The following is a 22,393-nucleotide window of genomic DNA, read 5'->3' as shown; positions in this document are numbered from 1 at the left end:
CATATAAAAGGTGAGACATAAAACATAATTAATCATTAAAAGATAAAATTAGCCAGCGAGCAAGGAAGCTCAATTCATTGTTCAAAATTATTTTAAGGCTAGGTCTCAATGAATTTTCCTTGCTTGCCAGCTGAAGGGATTTACAACCATATCCATTTATATGTGGATACACTTAAGATACTGTATTTCAGTGACAGGTCGATATTGGGTTGCCGACGATTCAAACGTTCAAACTTTATTGTGATGTCACTTTTAGGTCTGTGGTGATCTGACGGTGTGAAGCATTAGCATTGTTAGCATGATTGTTTCAAGTGATGGTTTTTATGTTATCGTGTGTTATCTCGGACAAAGCGTTTATAAGTGTTCATTACCATCAGAATCAATGCCTTTTGATAGAATTCTTCTTAAAACTGATACGGTCTCCGCAATCCTCTCCCATGGACTCAGATCAGTGTAATAAAGTGAAGTATTATCACCCCATGTTAATGTTTATCTCGAGCGACGTGTTTCTACGATGATATGCTCTTTTTGACAGGTCCATAGACATGTGAACCTGTTCTCATATTTACAGAGGTAAAAAGTGCACATTTTCACGCGGCAAGTTTCTTTTATGTGTTTGGTCTGTTTATCTCCTGTTATCCACAGGTTTGCTGTTTGCAGCTGTTTGCATTTGAACTCGCAGCACTTCACGTCTCCTCGTTTCGACAGCGTTTCCCGGCAGTGAACAACGACGTACAACTAACAAAAATATGGGGATCGGAAAGAATATCTCAGACAGGAAAAAAATGATCATTGTACGTATTAATTTATTTATCTTAATATTGGCTTCAATAGGTAATTGGCTTGAATCGGTAAATCTGGACATTAAGTTTCCCCATTATTTTTAAACTTGTATTTCAATTTGTGTCTTTTTATGTTCTTGATGTATTAAAAAGATATTTTGATTCTACATGTTGTTCAGAATAGAATGCAATACAGTAAAATAATCTCAGAGAGGCATTAGCTTTCCACCAGAAGCAGAGGTGAAGTAATGAATGCATGTGGTTTTATACATATAAACCTGCATAAAGACTACATACTAATTGTATTACTTTTGTACATTTAAAAAGGTTTATGAGTTTCAGGTTACAGTCTTAGTTTCTAGGCTTTATGAACCTCCTTACCAAAACAATCATGACAATTAGATGTCACCCTGCTAAGAGCACAGAGGACTGAGGAGGAACAGTAATTGTAATAGTGATTCTGTTGTTATATATAGTGCCACATTAAAAGCATTTGAGAGTTCAGAGACCCACCCAAGCAATAGCGTTTAATGCCAAGAGGTGTTTCCTGGATGCTTTTTATGGCGCCTGGTAATGATGCTAGCGATGAGCTTTAGTGGGTCCCTACCAAATTTAGCCTGGGGCCGCTTTGATTTAAATGCTTTTAATACAGATTTTTCTTATGCACACTATTTAAGATTAATTTATAGTTGGAATTTGCAAATATGTAATACATATGTATCAAACAATGGAAACAGGTCACATACAGTACAGTTCAATACAGTACAATTAATGAGCAAATAAGTAAATGTTTATTTTAAATAGGTTCCATTCCAGGTGCATGAGATGTATTATGGCATACTACAACTTACTTATAGTACAATATCCTACAGTTAATGAAGTTGTGTTTGTGTTTTTTTCAATACATTTTCTCTTCTGTGTGCCCTTGTAGCAGAATGCTAAGCTTTAAAAGAACTGCCTGTAAGGAGTTAATCCTTGAGTGTAATCATAAATGTTCTCTTCAGCTCAGAGTCACCTTTTACTCAGTGGAGGTTTAATAACAGGTGCTAAATCCACGTTAGTGTGGCTTCTTGCTGGAATTTATTGTGTGACCCTGTCACACCTCTTTCTTGTCTCAATTGCGATGACTCTGCAGAAGCCACCGTTGAGCCCGATCCAGGTTACACTGTAACTCCAAATGTTGTGATAATGCAATAACTAATTCCGGAAATGCAGGTTGTTAATCACCTAAATCCACACACTATAAAAGAACTGTACTTGTGTTTATGGCATTCTCACACTGATTTTGTGAGACAAGATGATTTTTCTGCTCAAAAGATAATTTTTAAGTGATGTATCTGTCATAGCCAAAGGTGTCATGACAATCTGTTTATGTTAAAGGAGTAAAGATAATCTGTTACTAATATTGGACCAACTATGTGAAGAAAGTGATGATAATGCAAATCCAATGACTAGCATTTTGAGGTACAGAAGGATTTGGGGTTCAGCCCTGTGCGTGCATAGTTGTGCATGTATGTGTGTTTGTTTGTGTATTAATGTGTGCGTCTATGTGTTTGTGTACCGGTTTGCATGCATGTGCGCATTTGGGTATGCATGCCTACATGCATATGTGTATGAGTGCATGCACCTGTGTTTACATATGTCCGTGCGCATGTGTATGCGTTTACATTGGTGTGACTGTGTGCGCATGTAGGTTGGGGTGCTGGCGGTCTCCATCGTCACCATCATCCTGGGGCTTGGGCTGGGGCTGGGGCTGCAGCTAGAGGACTGCCGCAATGAAGGTGGCCCTGCCGTTCGCCCGCGACCCCCTCAGAGCTCGCAGGAAATGTTCATAGGCTTCATCATCATCATGACTGGACCTCTCTTTCTCTCTCAGTCTCTCCTCTCTCCACTCTTTCCCCAGATTTCAGTTTCTCCTTCTCTGTCCCATCTCTCTCCTTCAATATCTCTTTTATCCCCCTCTCCCTCTTTCTCTATCCCCCTCTCTGTCTCTCCATCTCTCTCCCATCTCTCCCTCTCCTTCTTCTCTCTTTGTTTACATCGAGTTCACTTCACAATGTAGAGTATTACCAAAGCAGGTTTACCAACATGAAGTGAGTGATATATTATTAACAACAATGGTGGAAATAATTTGTGAGCTGATAAAAATACAAAGGCAACAATGCAAAAAAGAAACAGGCAGAAATAAAAAGAACAAAAAGATGACTAAAGTTGATCTCTTACTTTCCATTCCCCTAACCCCAATCTCTCTGGCATGTCAGCCATTCCCACGTCCTGTAGGCACCGCTGTTACGAGCCCTACGACACCGAGGCACCAGGCTGCCGCTGTGACAAGCTGTGTGTCCAGAGCAACAACTGCTGCTACGACTTCCAGGACATCTGCTTCCAGCCCAGTGAGGCCTCTGTGTTTGTTTCCTTTTAAACTGGATTGGCTGTCATGGCAATGCCTTACATTAGGGACAGCAGCATTGCTACAGTAAATGCTTTATTCACAGACACTGGGTTGCTTGTTCTCTGTGGAAATGTAGGCAAACCCAGTGGTCTCCCCCTCAAGATCGCTCAACATTGAGTGTCATAAAACAGTGCTTCTCAACCCTTCTCTCGGAGGGCAACTGTTTCAGCAGTGCTTAAGTTGAAAGTGACAGTGCTTTAAAATTTTAGAGATTTAAAATGGTCGTAGTTTACAGTGTTAATGGTTTAGAGAGTGCTGGAAAGACCCTGGTGGTCTGTGACTCCTCAGGTTTGTAGCAGAGTGGCTCTGTCACACGGACTGGTATTGGGCTAACCTTAATGGGAAATGTTGCCCCCTGCAGCTGAGCAGTGGGAGTGCACTAAATTGCGCTGTGGAGAGACCAGGATCGCGGACAGCAAGTGCCACTGTTCCGATGACTGTCTGGCAGCGGGGGACTGCTGCACCAACTTCAAAAGTGTCTGTCAAGGTGGGCATCTTGTTTCTGGCTTATAATGTCACAATGATAAAACAGTTTCCACTGGCGTTGTTGTGTGCAAACAGCTATGTGATGTCTCTGGCCTCCTAAGGGAAAGCAGTTGCCCAGGACTTTGGGGACGATGTTTATGCTGTGGATTTTTCCAGGTGAAACAGAGTGGGTGGAGGACGTCTGTGAGGATTTGACTGCCCCTAAATGCCCAGCAAGGTACGGCAAACCTGGATCAGGGGCAAAGCAAAGGACAGCTGTGTTTTGATGTTGAAAGCAGCTTTAACTTTCTCTTTTAACCAACAGAAAAAAGAGACAGACATAAGAACAATTATATAAATGCAGCATGGATATACTTCTCTAATTATACTCAGAGTGCTTCATTTTAGGGCAATCTTTGGTACATCTATCCATTAATGTATGAGCCACATTCCTAAAATGGTAGGGGAGCAGACTAACTAGGGAGGTAGCTGGTTAGCATTTGAAATAGGATTACAGTCAAAAGGCAAAGACTTTATCTTGTATTACTCATGTCACACTTCTAAAAGAGTCTCTTTTGCTTGATATCCTATGTACTCATTGGTCCCATTTCTGATTTATAGTTTTACAAGACAGCCACTGCTCCTTATATCACTGGATGGGCTGCGTGCTGAATATTTGTCCACCTGGAATAAGCTCATTCCTGTCATAGACAAACTAAGTAAGTACAGCACCCTGGGAAATCTGCTTGGGTTGCAAATAAACTGTGACATCATCAATAGCAGAATACTTTCTTTGATCTGTCATAAAAGCTGATATGGCAGCATATATGTTTCAGCATGGTTTTATTCAGTCCTATATACTTATCGTAAAGATGCACCGTGAAAGAGATTTCCACATGTATGCTCTGTGAAACTAATGACATTGTTGAACGTGAAGTCAGACATATTGGTGAAAATGACACACAATAAATCATTTACACCTTAGTCCCCTAAAACAGAAATTGATCTTCCTTGCATCTTGTGGTTCTTCCTAACTCATGAAAACTCACAAACATGTTTTTTCGTCAGCTTAATTGCGTGTGCTGGTGATTTGAAAAAAAATGGCTCTTGCTGCTGACTGAGTTCTAAAGGCATCACTGAGTGCATTTAGTATTGTGAATTTAGCAGCAGTGTAGTGTACTGGTAAGGAACAGGATTCACAACCCAATGTATGAGAGTTCAATCACCCAGTATGCCACTACTGTTGCACAAGGTACTTAACCTGAATTACCTCAGTCAACATCCAACTGTATAAATGTATAACATAAAAAATTGTAAGCTATACAAGTTGTTCTAGATGAGAGCTCCTGCTAAGATAATGTCATGCAATGCTATGTAATAATATTTAATAATGTAATAATGTAATGTAATGTCATCCTTCAGAAAACTGTGGCACTCATGCTCCTTACATGCAAGCTGTGTTCCCCAGCCTTACGTTCCCCAACCACTACACCATCACCACAGTAAGCACACAGCAGATACGCGCTCTGCTTGCCTGTGACTGGTCCATTATCACTCACACAATGCCGTTATCCTTCCTATCTCCCTCTGAGAGCCTTATGGATCCTTCTTCCTATCTTCACTGATACCCTCTCCTCTTTCATCTTTTGATCTGTGTTTATACACTTGACTTCTTGCATTTCTGCATATAACCTGTATAAACCAACCTAAAAGAGGCTGTGCTGAAACGTGCGATGAAAGAGGTCTTCGTTTCTTCCTCAGGAGTTCCTAGAATCTCTTTTGACACCTCATCATGTACCTGCAAATATGGGGTCTGTTTCTTTGCGGGAGCGATAATACTAGCTGCAGCTTGCTAAAAAATGTGCTTATTTGGAGTTACTGTGGGTACAAGGTGTGTGTTTGAGTATCAGCTCCTTGGTTGTGCCACCTCAGGGCTTGTATGCAGAGTCCCATGGGCTTGTGGACAACAACATGTATGATCCTGTCTTTGATGCGTCCTTCAGTCTGTCAAACAGTGAGAAGTCCAATCCCAGATGGTACCAGGGCCAACCGGTAAGTCCTGGCTTCAAATTCCCCAGAATCCTTAGCCACACTCGGTGTGATCAGCCATTAAAATGGAGCTGTGTTTGGCTGTTTTGAATAGAGGAATCATGAATAGATGGAAAGCCTTGGAGAGGACATTGTGGTTCCTCAGTGCTGTGGAGTTATATGTGGGACCTCACTTATTTCTGATGCTCTTTGAAATGTGTGTACTGTATTCTGGTTATAGATCTGGCTCACTGCAATGTACCAAGGGCTAAAGGCTGGGACCTTCTTTTGGCCTGGGTCGGATGTCAAAATCAATGGAAGCTTTCCAAACATATATCAAGATTACAATGGGTGCGTTTTTCAGTGTTAAGGCAGATGGGGTGAAGTGGCCAAAGCAATGGACTCTGAACCCGGAGGTTGTGGGGTTTGATCTCATATGCTTTTGTACCATTAACATAGTGCTAAAATTGCTCACATTAAATTAGAAGATGCTGCTGTGTAAATGGGTTGAAGTGTATTTAAGGGGAACAACAATAATCAAAACCGTGGGCCAGGTAGTGTACTACATAATTTAAAGCATCTTTATTATTATCAACATCTGTATGGATATAATACTACAATGTGTGAAGTGATGCATGTGTCCAAAAGAGCTGTCACTATTTGGAAAAAATAGAACCCCAGACCTAATCACATATTAGTGCTTTGAGATATTCTAATTTTAATCACCTTGGTTATCTCTTTATAGTAAAATACCATTTGAAGAAAGAGTTTTCACTGTCCTGAAGTGGCTCAGCTTGCCAGAGAAAGACAGGTAAAGAAATAATTTCATAGTAGAATCATAATACAATAATAATTGAATAAATGTTCCCTGTTGTATTTTTCAAATGTATATATTACTTGCTGCATTTTAATATATGAAATGCATCTAGGGTTGTTCTGTGAGAGAATATAATCCAAGGCTCATGTCTGTATCTAAGAATTTGTGAGGGATTTGTGAATCTGTGTGTTTGATAGGTCCAACTAGGCATTTTATTTGGGGTTCATTTTCAAATTACTTTTTATTATAAAAGTTAATTTCATACTTTCTTCACTGAGTTCAACAATGCACAGGGTTAACATTTGATATGGGAATGCGAATAACATTTCAAATGTGCAGCAATTGTATCCAAGTGTTGTATCCACACTTGGTAGGCCAACCGGCTTCTGGTAAAACCTAGAATAACTGGCAATGCTGTTTCGATTCCTGCTGCTAAACTGTTTTCCCTCGGCATGTTTTCGCAGGCCTGACTTCTTCACTCTCTACCTGGAGGAGCCTGATAAATCAGGACACAATGACGGGCCGGTCAGTGGCGGGGTAAGTGTATTACTAACACACACACATTGCTGTTCGGTCACCGCACTCTCCACAGAGTCAACCCAGGAGCATCGTATTATCTCTAATCTCTGTAAAGAGCCAGAGACAGGACGAGGAACAAGGCTGATACCAAGGGATGCCTCAGATAAGGACAAGTTAATTTGCAGTAGGGCATGAATAGTGTTATGCTTATGTTCACTGGACTGGAAGTGCTGTTCCCATGGCCTGGCTTTGTTGCTCAATTAAATTGGATGGATACAATTCTGTTCTCTTGTGCTGGAAGTCGTTCTGGGTAAGAACGTCTGCTAAATGAATGTAATGTAATGTAATGCCTCTACCAAGTTATCCTCTCGGACTTTCAAAAACACTTGTTTGCCAAGGTTATGCATGAATGCTGTCACATGATAGCTTTCTATCAGCCTCTGGGTGAGCTCTCATGAGTATAGGGGTATAAAGTAGCATAACAGCGTAGTATAGTATAATTATCACAGGAAAGCGGGCAAAGCCAAGCCGCCTCACGCAAGAGGAGCGCGAGTCTGAACATTGCCGTGCTGTCCCATTACAATTTCATACAATACGCGGATGTTTCTATCTAATCTGACTGACTGAAGTTTTCTTAATTTCCCATGACTCAAAACTCACAATGCTGTTGTTCATAATGATTGGCATTAGTGTGGACAAAAGTGTGTTCCTGTCAGTTTGAATCAGAGCCTGAGTCTACACCACTTGGGTGTACTCGCTCTGTTTGCACTAGCTTTATGCTGTCTATAAGATATGTCCTGCTTGCTTATTTGGTAAAATGAAAACATCTATTTAGCTGTATGCATTAATGCTTGCCTAGTTTTTCCAAATGAGACTTGTTTAGTATAGGAGACACACCTAATGTTGAGCTGTCATTTCCCTTTCCCAAAAAGAGGCATAAAACATTAAAACTGAGTTGCTGATATAGGGCAAATTAAGCATTTAATAGCAGAGACTGGTTTAAAACCAGCGCACACAAGGTCCTCCTAGAACAGTCCTGTTTAACAGCCCTGGAGCAAGATGAGCTACTGTATTTTGTTTGGAAGTGTCATGCTTGGTATATGAATAGTACTGCTTGTATGTCGTAACACACAGCTGCCAAGTTAATAATGGCTGTATACAGTGATAAATGCGGAAATCTTGGAAACATTTTTTAACTGTAATGAAATCACAGTACAGGTGATTATTTCTTAAGGAGACTACAATGTGAGCCTTGTTTGTGAAGCATGTGATCTATATTCTGGTTTATTCTTATCTTGCTAATGAGTCCAACTGTGGGCGGGTAGCTATGTGTTAGTGATGTTTTTGCTTTCATTACTCTCAGGTGGTCATGGCCATTCAGGAGGTAGACAGGATCATCGGGCAGCTGATGAATGGACTCAAGCAGCTTAACCTTCACCAGTGCATCAATATCATTGTTGTAGCCGATCACGGTAAACTAGGCGTCCTTTCTCTCACACAGCACCCTCTGTTTCTGAAACTATTGCCAGGCATTGCACTGCCTCTGAAAAGGTAGCAATGGTGCTATAGCCATAGGCCACTGCTCTCTGCATTTGTCTGCGTCATTTCTCATCGTGCCATTGCAGGCATGGAGGACACCAGCTGCGAGAGGGTGGAGCATCTTCAGAGCATGATCGGTGATGTCTCGGGCCTCTATGTGTACGAGGGTGCATTCGGGAGGATCCGCTCGGCGGACAAACACCAAACCTGTAAGTGGAACAGCAGGCCATGTACATTCTCTGCAACCCAGGGAAAGCGTTTGGTTGGACATGCCAGGCTTTTATAAAAGTGGGAGCTTGATCCAGGTTGGTAGGACAAAGCCAGCATAATCTGGCTTCTCATTTTCAAGTATTTATCTAATGTTCTTCTTTTGGGAGCTTTGAAAATACAATCAAGTTGGATATATGGCAATGAAATGTTAAGAACGGGTGAACTAATGGTAACATTTTCACTAGTGCACTAGAATATTTTTAATGTTCTTTAATTACACTTAGTATTTTATTGTATTTTGTTCATCCTTGTTTAACCATTAATGATCTTGGTTATTGGTTCTTTTTCAGTGGACTCAGCTGAACTTGTGGCCAACATGACTGTAAGTTTAACAGAGCAGGAGTGGTAATGATACATTTATCATTTTTTAGGATTGAGTGATTCATTTGTGTTCAGCAGTTGTGGGTTTGAATCCAGGGAGTAGCATAACTTCTGTACATTTTAGCATGGTACTTTTGTTAAGTTGCACTCGTAAAATGACTAAATGTTTAGCAAGACACATTGTTTCAAGGCTCGGTATGTACGCCCAGAAAAGGATGTCTCTTTTGTATGTGAATAATGCAATATCTGGAAATATACATTATATTGTGTAAGTATATAATGTATATGATGTATATAATATATGTGCATAATATTATAAATATATATTATATTATTATATATGTGGAAATATCTTGAGCTCTTCTGGGTAACAGCTTGATCAGCTCTCATTAAAGACTGAGAGCTCTCATTTTGTGTGGCTGATGCTGGTATTGTCAGGCAGCACAGGCTAGGACTCAGTCGCAGACCCAAAAACGCGAGGGCAGAGAAACACACGGCAGAATCAAAAACCAGTACACAGGCAGGGTCAAAACCAGAGAGGCAGTCCGAGGGCAAATCCAAAAACGGGAAAGTCAGAACGGGCAGGGTTGGAAAACGGGAGGGCACGATCAGGCGAACAAAGCAAAGCGGCAGGCAAAAAACGGAGTCAAAAACAGGCAGGTCAAATCACAAAAAACAGCGAACAAAGATAACGCGGGGACGAAACAGGTAGTAAACTACTGCTACGAACTAGCAAAGACTGCACAGCGAGCAGGGCATATAAAGGGACAGACCGACGAGGGGATGAGATGCAGGTGCGCAGGTAATCAGGCGGAGACAGGGCGGAGAGAAGGGCCGGGCAGAAACACAAGGGAAAAAAGAAAAAAAAACCAAAAGCGCAGGGCTAGGAGGCGGGAGCACTGACAGGTATCTGCCGCATCACCTATGTCCTCTGATTGGCTGCTAGTGCAGGAAACCAGGCCAGCAAATTAAACCCTACCTCAAGCCCCACCTTCCCAAGAGGTTCCACTATGCCAACAACAGGCGCATAGAGGACGTCAACGTGCTGGTCAACATACAGTGGCTGTTCGCCAGGTACACTAATTATTCTCACGCCTAATATTTGTTCCAGTTTAGAAAAAGCTTTATTATTTTTCACAGCAGTGTGTGTGTATGTCTCGATCTGTTTGGGTATTAACAAACCATTACAAATACAAACATCATAGGGAAGGACTGTTCATCCATCACATTACACATTAACAGTGTACTACTGCATCTCAACAGAGTGTCCTTATCCCTCCAACATTACTGTGTAATACATTAACACTATCAAAAAATGCATACAATAATCCATAATACCCACTGACTCCCAGTCACATCCACACAGGACTTAACCTTCCCATCTCACTAGCAGCACCCCCCCCCCCCCCCCCCCACCCCACCCCCCCTTCTCACAGCCTGTACACTAAAGTCTCTGGGCCAGGGAGTCTCTACTGTGACAGACTGTCTTTGTGCTGAATGATAAATTGAACTTTTGTGTTGTGTTCTCAGCAAATACTGAGTTCTCACCTTGTTTGCAGGGATCAAGGTTCACTCAGATATTGTGCTGGTGGTACCCATGGTTATGACAACGATGCTGATAGCATGCAGGTGGGTTGGCATACAGACATACAGTGGTGTGCTGGACAACAGTGTAGGGTAGTGGTAAGGAGTAGGGCCAGATGCTGAACCTGAATTGCCTCAGTAAGTATCCAGCTGCATAAATGGATAATGTGAAAAGTGTGAGCTATGTAAGTTACTCTGGATAGGAGTGTCACACTGCAGCTACAGACCAGTGAAGGGGTACATTGATGTGCAGTAGGTTGAGGGAAGTGATTTGGTAACCACTTTGGTAACCACAGATTGCTGCAGGTTTGAGTCCTTAGTGGTACACTGCTTGTGCATCCTTAAACAAGGCAATCAACCTGAATGGATTAAATTGTATCCATCAGTTGGATTACATGCTTCAAAGCAGGCACTTAATTGAGGGCAACTTGCATAACTGACAATTTTTACATGAGAAAGCTGTAACAATCAGTTACAATATGGAAATTGTAAGCTATGCATGTCAATGCTGGATATTTACTGAGGAATTTCAGGTTAAGTATCTGGCCGAAGAGTACAACAGCAGTAACCCACCCGGGCATTGAACCAGAAACCTTTTGGTCACAAGTCCTGCCCCTTAAAATAGATGGATAAATATGGGGCATATCTTCAGCAAATAAGTATAGTAATTTTTCGTTTTGTCCTGTTTTTCCAGGCCATTTTTTTAGGCTTTGGACCAAAGTTTCTGCACAAAACTCAGGTTGATCCCTTCTCAAACATAGAGCTCTACAATCTTATGTGTGGTAAGCAGCAGAGATCAACGTTCAGTCTTTGGCTATTGATGTGCAGCACTGAGTATTAGGCAATGCACCTTACGACTATAAAACTACATAGTAGCAACGCTTGGATCTGTCACAACAAATCAAACATCCAAGCTAGCTATCACTCTATAAGCATGAATGGCTTGAAAGAAGAAATGGCATCTGTTCCTGAACTCAACTGAAAAAATGAGGACAATGTTTTGTTGAAGGAACACAGCATTAATCTGTACTGGGTGCTGGCAATGTGTTCTTCCTCTCACAGATTTACTGGAGATCACTCCAGCTCCAAACAATGGCAGCCATGGAAGCCTGAACCACATTCTGCGAAAGCCCTGGCACACACCCTCCTTCCCCACTGAGCAGACCGCCCCCGGGGGCTGCCCGCTTCTGTCCCTCACACCCACAGACCCCCTGGGCTGCACCTGCCCCGCCCTGGTAACCAGTTCCTCTCCCCACCAAAATACTATCATTACTAATATTATAGGTAGAAGTAATACTATCACAAGTTGGTGTATTAGGAATAGTAAATATATTGTAAGTAATATGATTTTATTAGTAGTAGTATTAGTAGTTATATATCATTATCATCATCATCATCATCATTTCATTTATTTCCTTATTCAGGGGACAACATACATGGAATTATTACAGTGCAGTATCAAAGTAAATCTAAGCTAAAATTAAAACCAATTAAAGTAAAATGGCATTGATTATTATCATGTTATTTATCATATTAGAAGATATTCAGTATTGTATGATACATTTGAAGAGAAATACACCCTCCCTGTTGAACTTGCAATTACCGTTCATGTTTCAGATAACCTTTGGTAACCCACAACAAATGTTATTTTTCCAGAATGGATCTAGTGTCAATAACAGGCTGAATCTGACAAGCAATGAAGGTAAATATTTATGAAGCTATGGTACAGTAATCCTAGTCTGAAAAGTGCTAATGAAAAGATGAGTATTTAAAGTGGTCTCCTTTCAGTGTCAGCTTCTGAGAAAACGAACATGTTGTTTGGACGACCCAGAATGCTGCGCTCCAGTGAAAACTACTGTCTACTACATCAGCATGGCTATGTCAATGCCTACAGCAAGAGCTACCTGATGCCTGCATGGAATTCATTCACTGTGGATAAACCTGTGAGAAACATGTTGTATTCAGTAATTCAACAGGAGACTTTGTAGACTTTCACCACCTTGTGGCTGTTGGTGGTAAAATGGAAGGAAATGTACGATCTCAAACGTCAATGCCATCGTGTTCCATCCTTACTGCAAGGATTGTTGAATGCTTTCATTTCTTTTATGATATAGAACTACTCTTCATATTTTTCCTTGTATTTGTTAATGACATAGTACTGATCACTGTCGTCAACAGATGTTTTAGAAAAGATGAATGTGCTAATCTACCATTCATTATTTAGTGTGCCTTTTTGATTTCAAGCAGAATGCCTTAATTGTATCACGTTAAACTCCACAGCTCTGTCAATCAAAACTCCCATGATCCCCTGCAGGATAACATGGACCCCCTGCCTGCCATCATCCAGGATTGCCTGCGAGCTGACGTCCGTATCCCAGCCAACAGCAGCCCCCGTTGTGACCAGTACACTGCGGCCAGAAACATAACCTTCGCCTTCCTCTACCCCCCAAGTATGTCAAATCTCCAAACTAGCTCTGTTCATCTGGCCCCCTGATCATCTCCCCCTAAATTGACTTGGTTGTGCAATCCATAGTATCCTGTACCCACCTTGATTCCCCAGTCACTGTAAATGAGAGCCGAGTTCTCACCTGACCTTCTGGGTAAAATAAAGGTTAAATTTATGAAGGCTATTCAACATCACACAGACTGAATGAAATGATGTAAACTGGTGAAGCTAATGAAAGCTGTGCTCTTGTTTCTGTTTCAGATCTCAACAGGACTGCTGATGAGCACTATGATGGGCTGCTGATGAGCAATGTGGTCCCCATGTACCCCGAGTTCAAGAGTGAGCCCCGCGAGGATGGCTCATTAATTAATGAATGAATTCATCCATTCCTTTACTCACTCTAAAACTTGCTCACTTGCTTAGATTTAGATTTGCTTCAGTGTTTACTCACTCACTCGTTCCTTCATTCTTACTAACACCCATTCACTCTCACTCATCCACACACTCACTTACTCAAACACTCACACTCTGTCACTCTGACTCTTTAACACTTTCTCCAACATTCACTGCTTCACTCTATCAGGCACTTTTAGAGGGATGCACACTGTGCTGATTTGTCTTTATCTGCATTCATTCTGTCTCCATTGTTCTCTCAGCACAGCTCACTGTGATCTGTTTCAGAGATCTGGAACTACTTCCACACAGTGCTCCTGAAGAAGTACGCCTGGCAGTACAATGGCATCAATGTGGTGTCGGGACCTGCATTTGATTACAACTACGATGGACACTTTGACACCCCTGATCAGATTCAGCAGTAAGCCGATCCAGCACAGTTAGGAAAAAAGAGTATTTAAAATCAGCGTGGTGTAAAATCATATACCACTCGGCCACCACAATGGAAACAGCAGGAGATATTTTACAGACATCTTTTATTTTAATAGATGATATTTATATTACAGATTTCCCCCCTTTTTAACTCCCCTTGAAGGTTTGTCCCAGGCACACGGATTCCAGTGCCCACCCATTACTTTGTGGTCCTCACCAGCTGCAGGAATGGGTCTCTTCCACTAAGTGGCTGCAGTGAGCAGTTGCAGACCGTCTCCTTCCTGTTGCCACACAGACCGAGTAACACTGAGGCCTGCAATGTAAGGCACCAGACCTTCCTCTCTGTTCCACTCTTAAACTGTATATCTGACAGGTGGCAATGTTAAGAGAGCTCTACTTGAAGTACAACCAGAAGTTTGCATGCGGCTTCTTTTTCTGCACCAGAGTGAGGAGGGGGAGTCCCAGTGGGTGGAGGATCTGATGTGGTTCCACCAATCCAGAGTGAGAGACGTAGAGTGGCTCACAGGATTGGACTTCTACCAGGACAGCAGCCAGCCAATCCCGGAGCTCCTCCGGCTCAAGACTCGGCCCACGACAGCCATCCGCAGGAAGTCCTAAATCCCGCTGCCATGGGTCATCATGCACCGACATCTACACCACCTCTTTCATTTCATCCGTGGCCCTTAATGTTTATGAATGTAAATATAAGATTTTACTGAAAGAGGGATTTTAATTAAGGTTAATTAAGTGGATTTTCACTACCTCATTCTATATCCAAAGTTGGGCTGGATTTCTTTTTATCTACACTGCTTTTCAAGTGAGGTCTCACTATAAACGCTGAGCCATGAAGAAGCTCAATAAATCTTTTAAATTTGATCTAAGGGTATTATGTACTTTTGATTACTTAGCTAAATCATTAAATTATAAACATTAGACAATAAAATACTCTTTAAATGTATTCACATTATTTTCATTTCTTTTCATTCTTTTCTCTTTGGGACATGGGCCAGATAATGTGCCATCAGTTCTTTGGAATGGGCAGGCATATGATGTTGCTCTACCAGCTGTGACAGGAGGGTTTTACTTTGACTGTGTACCTGCTTTGCATCAGCAAGAAGAGAACGCTGACTACAGCTGCCTTCAACGAGCACTTTCAGTTTCAACATCTCAAACCTCATTACACAACAGGAGCTGCACTGACTTCATAGCAAAGCAAAAACACTGCAAGTAAATCCAAGTAATTTAAATGGAATTCTCTATAATATCCTTGATAATTCTGCCAACTCAGAATTACAATACTTACTATACCTAATGTTCATCCTGTAATGGAAACATCGCCAATTTCAACAGATTTATGCAATAAAGTGTATTCAAACTCCTTTTTTGGGATAAGGAGCATATTTTAAATTTTTAGTTTTTTTTTTGCTTATGCAAACTTTGGTTTCATACTTATTGGCAACCTTAAGGGTACCGTACACAACAAGAATCGCTGATTCACAGCTCTTGTATTGTACTATGTGAAAATGTACAGAAAATGTAATTGTGTAAATGTGCACTATTACAGTATGGGACACACCAACATGAGAACAAATGATAAAAAAACATCCATTTTAAAGATGAATAAACTTATTCCATCTGTAAGGACTTTGTGAGATGTGCTTTGCTGATCCAGAAGTATTGTGGAGTATTAAAAATACACAGAAGAAATCCTTTTATAAATTCATGACTAGAAGAGTAAAAACCAAGGGTAAAAACCACCCGGGGCACAAACCACATTAAGACAAAAGCACAGGGTACTTCTGATTCATGGCATTTATTGGTAGTTTTTCCTACGAAGACTGTGAGAATGCAAAAAATAAAAATGTTCAATTGAAAATACAGTATTTAAGACGGAGAAACCTGAAACCACAGCTGAACAAAAGCCTGACTTGTTTTCCTGGCGGGACGTTTTCTAGGCAATGGCAGCCAGGTAATCCTTGACCTCCGCGGGAGAGAGCCTCCTGAAGCCGGCCTCGTTGCAGATGCCCACCTCGATGTTGTCCTCTGTCATCTGTCCCTCGAAGCTTTCCTGGAACGCATCAAACACACTTTGTCAAACGTGTGGTAGCCTCATTGTAACCTATGGGCCTGGGCAGTAACAATACGGCAGTGGTTGTGGAAATGTGGTTGGGTCTCCGGCTCTTTCAGAAAAAAGGTTAGCTAACCTTCAGTGTCAAGATCGCTGTGTGAATCGCATCCTCAAGTTCCAGGTCTTCATTGTATCTGTATAAAGACAAGGCAACGGGTATTACCCAAATCCATCCATAATGTTTTCAGTTACCCTGCTAACAGACAGACATTCTTACTTGAAAGCCTGTTAACAATACTTTTCACACCTTTAAGGATGTGAAAAAGTGTGATTTGAAAAGATAATGATCAATAAATTCAGTGTATAATGTGCATATAAACTGAATATACCAAATGGTAAGCCTTTCCTAAAAGTATATAAAAAATATATAAAATTGAAAAGGAACATCTAGACATCTCAATCTGCACTTAAATACTGCTCATTACTGTGCACAAAAATGTTCTTCACTGTCGGGGTTGTGACTGCGTTACCTTTTCTCAAGGAATGTCTTTCCATTCACGTAGTTCTTTCCCATTGCTGTTGCTTTCCAGGCAAAATACGCACCCTGTGTGAGAACAATGACAATTATTTTTCTCAGCACAAACTGGACGAGTTTATCCATTTGACACACAACAAAAACACAGCACAAACATGGACAAACCAAGTTTTTTTGGTCATATGGAAACTCAAGTACTGTACTTGTAAATCATACATATCTGCTATTTAGTATCTAGCTAGTATACAGTATGAAACAACTGCAGTGACACAATATGTGTGGAATAGGGTTGCTAAGATCCTCCACAATGCTCCAGGTTATTGGCTGGCTCCCTGGTACTCACTGAGGGGTCTGACTGGAAGAGGTAGGGACGGTCTTCATCCCAGCCGGCGATAAGCAACGACACTCCAAAAGGACGCACACCTCTACAAGGACAACACAAAGGGATGACATTTCAAGGTAAAGCGACATTAGATTTCATTTATGACTTGAGATGACTGAAAAAGACGCTTAGCAAGAACAGCCCCCTGACTGAAATGCCCTTCATGTTCCAGTAAAAGCCACATGCAACTTTGCATCGTGCGTCATTTCGAGCAGAAACGAAAAAATGAAGCCTCCTAAAAATGTACAAATGTTAATTCACTACTTGAACTCTTTAAGCTGTTTAAAACACCTTAACAAAATTATAGGTAGTAACTCAAAAAATAAACAATATGCTTTCCTTAGGTCTCATGTTGTATCAAAAGTCACTACACACATTCAAACCAGTGACAATTTGAAATGACAAAGATGATGTTTGGAAATAAAGGTGGTACAGTTCAGATATAATACACACTGTACTGACTTAACAGTTGCACCAGATATTCTACATTACGACCAGACATTCTACTCCTGTGTTCTCTCTGTTCTCCGTACTTCCAGGTTAGGGTTAGGGACTCATGTTTTAGACCATGCCCTTCAAAAATGTCCCCAACACACCAACTGGAAAGCTTAAAGCTTCAACAGCAGCAGGGTCAGAGCTCCCAATGTGAAGCACATAAAGCTGATTATCTGGTCAATATCTAGAATATTTTTGGCTACGCTACCAGTCACTGTAAGTAAGAGTTAATTCCAAATAGGACCAAGGAGGCGGGGTGGACGCACCCTGACTGTGTGTACTCCTGCATGACTGAGGCCACCCTCTGCACCAGCTGCGCTGTAGGAATGGGCTCCTGGTACACCAGGAAATACTGCTGAGCCAGCTTCCGGGCCCTCCGAACCAGCACCCTGCCAACACAGACACAGGCTGCCTCAGTGAAACATCAGAGTCTGCACTCACATGACAGCAACGATGCTGAAGCAGAGACGGGTACCTGTAGTCGGGGCCCATTCCACTGTAGACCATCCCTATGTGTTTGGTTATGGGCTCCACCTTGTGCACACTCTGCTCATCATAAAGTATGGACTTCTGCTTCTTCTCTGTTGCTAGCACAACTCCATTTGCAGCTGGGCGGCAAAGGCAGATGTGGAAATTATATGAAGCTTGGCCATTATCATGGTTGTTCTAATTTAAACAGAGGCCAAGCCTCCTAAAGACAACCGTACAGCTAGCTGGCCAAACTTTCAGATAGGCTGGGGTATAGGATTTTGTAACTAAAATCCCTATAAGGATTAAATAAGATCTAAAAACCTTAACACAAATGAAAAAGTAGAAAAGAATTACAATGGCAGCCAAAATTACAAATTTACTGTGGCAAAACACATACACCTGCGCTTGAAATTAAAACACACATGTCAAAATGACATCAGGATGCCAGCAAATTTCATATAGCAGTTCATTTTAGGGATATTTCCTTACCTTTTATTCCAACAGATGGGGCACCTGCGGCTACAGCTGCAAGGGCGTATTCAATCTGGACCAGCTTGCCAGACGGGCTGTAGAGAAACATACTGCTTGTTTGTCTGCTTTTGATAAACCACATCTGTGGGGGGTCTTTCTCAGTTGTAGGAACAGGACATATTTTACCACACTGGCAGGTTATGAATTTTCACACAAATCAAGAAATGACTGCTAGTGTATTGCAAAATCTTTCAAAAATGGTTGATATCATACACTTTTTGGATGTTTTGCATCCAAAAATGAAATTACAGAGGATATGTCGTATTCCGTGCAAATGGGAGGGTGGCTTGGTACGTGTAACACAAACTTTTGGATGTCCCTGCGAGCCACCTATGACTAACGTCAGTTAACGTCGTAAAGGCATTAATAAACATGTAGGGGCTCATAATACCTCGCTAACTAACCGACACTATCACTGACCGTGTCGCACTGTTACACTACATACTAGCTGCCGAGTTAGCCTTATGCCATTTTCATGACAGACCTCGCCAGCCACCGGTGGCTAAATAATTTGGTCCAGCATTTATACAGATCTCCAAATATTAGTAACCTGTCCATTTCGGGAAAAAAATGACTGGCGGATTTTTTGGTATTTCGCTAACTAGAAAAGAGTGGAGTTCGCACGCCAGGTTGTTTGCTAGTTACTTTATGTTAGCTTGCTCTGTAACGTTATTATGAACTGAAACCGAAACCGACTTCGCTAGCTAGGTAGCTCTGGCATGCAATCCAGCATAACAACTCAAAAGCAACAAGCAAGGTATTTTACGCGATATTAAACTGAAGTAACTACATGTGTTCATTCATTCATTCATTCATTCATATTGAGGTAGCTAATTGGTAAGCTAACGCTAACTAATGTTTAATATATATTTAGCGCAGGTTGCGGAATAGCAGGCCACTGGTGACTCCGCACTTCTCTTCTTTCAACGTTTTAGTGCCTCAAAACAATATCATTTCAATCATAATCACTTTGTGACTTACAAATTAACCTAAGACATGATACACATAAGTCTATCCACTACACATATGGAAATAGCTCAAATCACCTGAATGTTGTCAGTGAGAAGCTGTACCCTCTTTCTGCCATGTTTGCCTACTTGCCGGGGAGCTCGAAGAGGACGACAGATAACCATGATTGGTGGATAGATCGTGTGACATCATCAGTGAGCGCCAGAACAGAAAACTTGGACCTCAACGTCCACAAAGAAATTGTTGTGAGTTGTAATCTGCGAATATACCCAAATCGTTTTATTGTACAAACTAAATAGCATCAATATATACGGATATTATGATCATAATCAAATATAAGGACAACAATGCCAAAGAAGCAAGAAATGAACTGTTTTTATAAACTACATTTCCCACAATTCCCCAAAAGGTTTCCCATCATCCGTGAAAGGGACAGTCGCACTCGCGTTGCGCTGACATTGTCGGCATGACCGTGCGCACCTTGAATTTGTCTTTAGTTTAGCTAAACAGTATCACAATGTCGAGTCTGTCAGGTTTTCTGTGTTTTCTTAGGCGTTCTTTGCTACGCTTGGAATCTACAGTTTTGCAGATTACAGGATTTGACAGACATTTGGGTGAGTTTTTCAATGATCCCCTCACAGTGTTCGTTCTACTAAGATAAAGTAGCCAAGCTAGCTGCCTTCCCAGCAAAGAGACGTTGATGTCCCGCATCAAATCGTAACGCAGTTTTTGCTTACACATTAAAAATAAAATACAGAATTATATTGGTAAGGGCATGTGGCAGTTGGTTAACGTGAAGACCAGTGATTGCTCCTTGTTGAAAACGTACTGGCTAGCTTGATTTGCCACCCAGCTAGCTAGATAGCTGGTTTGTTATTCAAATCGTGCGACTGGATTTGACATATTAATGTGTGCAGAGTACTATCACTCCAACTGGGAGAGGCCTCTAGTGCACTTCGTTCTATGTATAGTGTTTGTGCAGTGTTACTGTACTAACCCCTCTCATTTTTGCTGCCATCTATCTCTCCTTGATCTTGAAGGGCCGGCTCTGGCGGTCCAGGGCCCCGGTCTCCTTCCTGTCCCCCAGAGTGAAAAGGGACACATCGAAGAACCCAGTTTCCTGGACAGCATCTTCTGGATGGCAGCCCCCAAGAAAAGACGCACGATAGAAGTCAACCGCTGTCGAAGGCGAAACGTGAACAAACTCATTCCAGTCAAGGTATATCATTTCCTCAGAGGAGAGCTGGCGATTTAACTGTTTACTGTCGTACATTGGCTGTGTGTGTTGTACTTCAGGACATATTTAATGTGAAGCTAGCAGTCTGGACATGCACGTGCTGTTTTCATTCTAATTTTGTTTGCAACGCATACGAGGGAAGACCCATTACGGGGAAATTTCGAGTTTTTATACTGCAGTTTGGACAAATGACGTAATCTGATGAGGGTATGCATGCATCCATTTCCAACGGCGCAACTGACACACTTTAAAACGCGGCTATAAATTTGTTCAGTAGAAATTCTGATTTTTCTCCTACTTATTTTCCATTCCTGTGTTCATATATGTTTTGACAGCTACTTCACGCTTGGCATGTCCATCGTGCCTGCAAAGTATATCCTAATTTAGCTACTAGGCCATTGAAAAGTGACTAACAACTTAGTTACTGTATTAACCATTGACATTTTGTGAGTGGAACAGCTGTAAACACACACACTACACATACAGGAAATTAAATTAAAACTGTATGTAAATCAATCAAGTTTACAAAGGAGGAACTAGGTCACTTGATCATTGGTATCTTATTGACCACTGCATTCTGATGAGGTGGAATTTTTGCTTGTGGTGTAATATTGAGGCCCACTGCCCTAGGGCCATCCCTGGACTAGAATAAGAAGGATGCCAATTTGATTATAATGGAATGTGGCATATGTTAGAAAGCAGAGCTGATTGTATTAATTCACATGTATTAATATTTTAAAATGTAAGGCTCCCAAGTGACTCAGTGATGAAGATTTTCAACTTTGACACGAGCCAAGTCCTGTAGTCTGTCAGGGATAGGTGTGGGTATGACATCAGAGAAGTCACACTTTCCTCCACTTAGCTCATTGTAGTGTGCTGGGTGACTTATAGTGTGAATAGTTGCAATTGGCATGAGAGTGTACTAGAGGATTGCATTTACTATACCCCAGCACTTCTGCATTAGCAGAGTGTTTCTTAAGCTGAGATGAGCCTAGTGTAACCAGCTGCCTGTTCCAAAGGAGGACTGAAGTATGAAGGGGAAAAGCTTAAAAACATGTATGTGTTGGAGATTTGATGGAAGGGGGTTCAGGAACACTGTAAATGAAAATGAAGTGACCCACTGCAGATATTGTGGAGAAGCATCCCAGAATGCCCAGTCAGGTGACAGGCGCTGAAAATTCCCATTTTTCCACCAGACGAACATCGTTCCCTGCCCAGAGTGCGGACACCTGAGGCAGAAACATGTTCTGTGCGGGTTCTGCTATGAGAAGGTCCGGCGGGAGACGGCGCTGATCCGGGGTCAGATACGGGCCATGGAGGGGGGGCCTCTGAAAACACCCGCCGTGGAGACAGTCGTCCTGTACGCAAATGAGATGCCCAAAGACGCTGACAAGGGAAAGAGGATCGTGGAGACGGGCAGGAAACGTCCCTCCTGGTTCACGCTGTACTGACCATGTCAAATGAAGTGTTCTGTTATCTTTTATATCACAGCTAAGTAAATGTGTATTCAGTCAGTACAACCGTGTGTGCAGTTGTCTATTCTGTGTGAGGAAAACCTCACTGAAGACTTACCCTTACACTGTGATCCCAGGCAGTATCCCAGGATCAGTGTTTCTCAATGAGCAACAAAAATTTCAATTTTAACTTTAGATTTAAA

The 22,393-nt window shown here is 41.6% G+C and overlaps 3 protein-coding genes across 3 annotated transcripts; 2 read left to right on the top strand and 1 right to left on the bottom strand.

Annotated features, from left to right (window-relative positions):
* Positions 1 to 651: 651 nt before the first annotated feature.
* On the top strand, positions 652 to 14,767 carry LOC118784023 (ectonucleotide pyrophosphatase/phosphodiesterase family member 3-like). Its single transcript, XM_036537991.1, has 25 exons — positions 652 to 794; positions 2,476 to 2,563; positions 3,044 to 3,175; positions 3,596 to 3,721; positions 3,877 to 3,937; positions 4,321 to 4,418; positions 5,122 to 5,201; positions 5,632 to 5,751; positions 5,969 to 6,078; positions 6,473 to 6,538; positions 7,009 to 7,081; positions 8,427 to 8,535; positions 8,689 to 8,811; positions 9,163 to 9,194; positions 10,140 to 10,267; positions 10,753 to 10,822; positions 11,472 to 11,559; positions 11,840 to 12,012; positions 12,434 to 12,479; positions 12,566 to 12,720; positions 13,092 to 13,227; positions 13,485 to 13,562; positions 13,905 to 14,037; positions 14,212 to 14,368; positions 14,493 to 14,767. The coding sequence occupies exons 1-25, from the start codon at positions 750 to 752 to the stop codon at positions 14,664 to 14,666; spliced, it is 2,601 nt and encodes an 866-aa protein (XP_036393884.1). The 5' UTR covers positions 652 to 749; the 3' UTR covers positions 14,667 to 14,767.
* A 1,095-nt stretch (positions 14,768 to 15,862) lies between these two features.
* Positions 15,863 to 19,648, bottom strand: LOC118784027 (proteasome subunit alpha type-2-like). The gene is made up of 8 exons (XM_036537996.1): positions 19,577 to 19,648; positions 18,489 to 18,565; positions 18,004 to 18,136; positions 17,795 to 17,917; positions 16,995 to 17,076; positions 16,647 to 16,720; positions 16,253 to 16,310; positions 15,863 to 16,116 (listed from the first exon to the last, which is right to left on the bottom strand). The coding sequence occupies exons 1-8, from the start codon at positions 19,615 to 19,617 to the stop codon at positions 16,000 to 16,002; spliced, it is 705 nt and encodes a 234-aa protein (XP_036393889.1). The 5' UTR covers positions 19,618 to 19,648; the 3' UTR covers positions 15,863 to 15,999.
* A 353-nt stretch (positions 19,649 to 20,001) lies between these two features.
* Positions 20,002 to 22,348, top strand: mrpl32 (mitochondrial ribosomal protein L32). The gene is made up of 3 exons (XM_036537997.1): positions 20,002 to 20,113; positions 20,540 to 20,718; positions 21,933 to 22,348. The coding sequence occupies exons 1-3, from the start codon at positions 20,017 to 20,019 to the stop codon at positions 22,185 to 22,187; spliced, it is 531 nt and encodes a 176-aa protein (XP_036393890.1). The 5' UTR covers positions 20,002 to 20,016; the 3' UTR covers positions 22,188 to 22,348.
* The last annotated feature ends 45 nt before the right edge of the window (positions 22,349 to 22,393 follow it).

Source organism: Megalops cyprinoides, chromosome 10 (genome assembly GCF_013368585.1).
Source record: "Megalops cyprinoides isolate fMegCyp1 chromosome 10, fMegCyp1.pri, whole genome shotgun sequence".
Lineage (NCBI taxonomy): Eukaryota > Metazoa > Chordata > Actinopteri > Elopiformes > Megalopidae > Megalops > Megalops cyprinoides.
The sequence above is the reverse complement of the archived record's forward strand: the minus strand, read 5'-3'. Positions and strand labels throughout refer to the sequence as shown.

What these genes read in the sequence shown, in the direction of transcription:
- LOC118784023 (XM_036537991.1), top strand. Translation starts at nt 750, where the DNA reads ATGGGGATCGGAAAGAATATCTCAGACAGGAAAAAAATGATCATT. An exon ending in GATGGTACCAGGGCCAACCG is followed by an intron (nt 5,752 to 5,968) that starts GTAAGTCCTGGC and finishes TTCTGGTTATAG; the next exon opens with ATCTGGCTCACTGCAATGTA. An exon ending in AGCTTGCCAGAGAAAGACAG is followed by an intron (nt 6,539 to 7,008) that starts GTAAAGAAATAA and finishes ATGTTTTCGCAG; the next exon opens with GCCTGACTTCTTCACTCTCT.
- LOC118784027 (XM_036537996.1), bottom strand. Translation starts at nt 19,617, where the DNA reads ATGGCAGAAAGAGGGTACAGCTTCTCACTGACAACATTCAG. An exon ending in TCTTCCAGTCAGACCCCTCA is followed by an intron (nt 16,721 to 16,994) that starts GTGAGTACCAGG and finishes GTTCTCACACAG; the next exon opens with GGTGCGTATTTTGCCTGGAA. An exon ending in CAGCGATCTTGACACTGAAG is followed by an intron (nt 16,117 to 16,252) that starts GTTAGCTAACCT and finishes GATGCGTTCCAG; the next exon opens with GAAAGCTTCGAGGGACAGAT.
- mrpl32 (XM_036537997.1), top strand. Translation starts at nt 20,017, where the DNA reads ATGTCGAGTCTGTCAGGTTTTCTGTGTTTTCTTAGGCGTTCTTTGCTA. An exon ending in AGGATTTGACAGACATTTGG is followed by an intron (nt 20,114 to 20,539) that starts GTGAGTTTTTCA and finishes TTGATCTTGAAG; the next exon opens with GGCCGGCTCTGGCGGTCCAG. An exon ending in ACAAACTCATTCCAGTCAAG is followed by an intron (nt 20,719 to 21,932) that starts GTATATCATTTC and finishes TTTTTCCACCAG; the next exon opens with ACGAACATCGTTCCCTGCCC.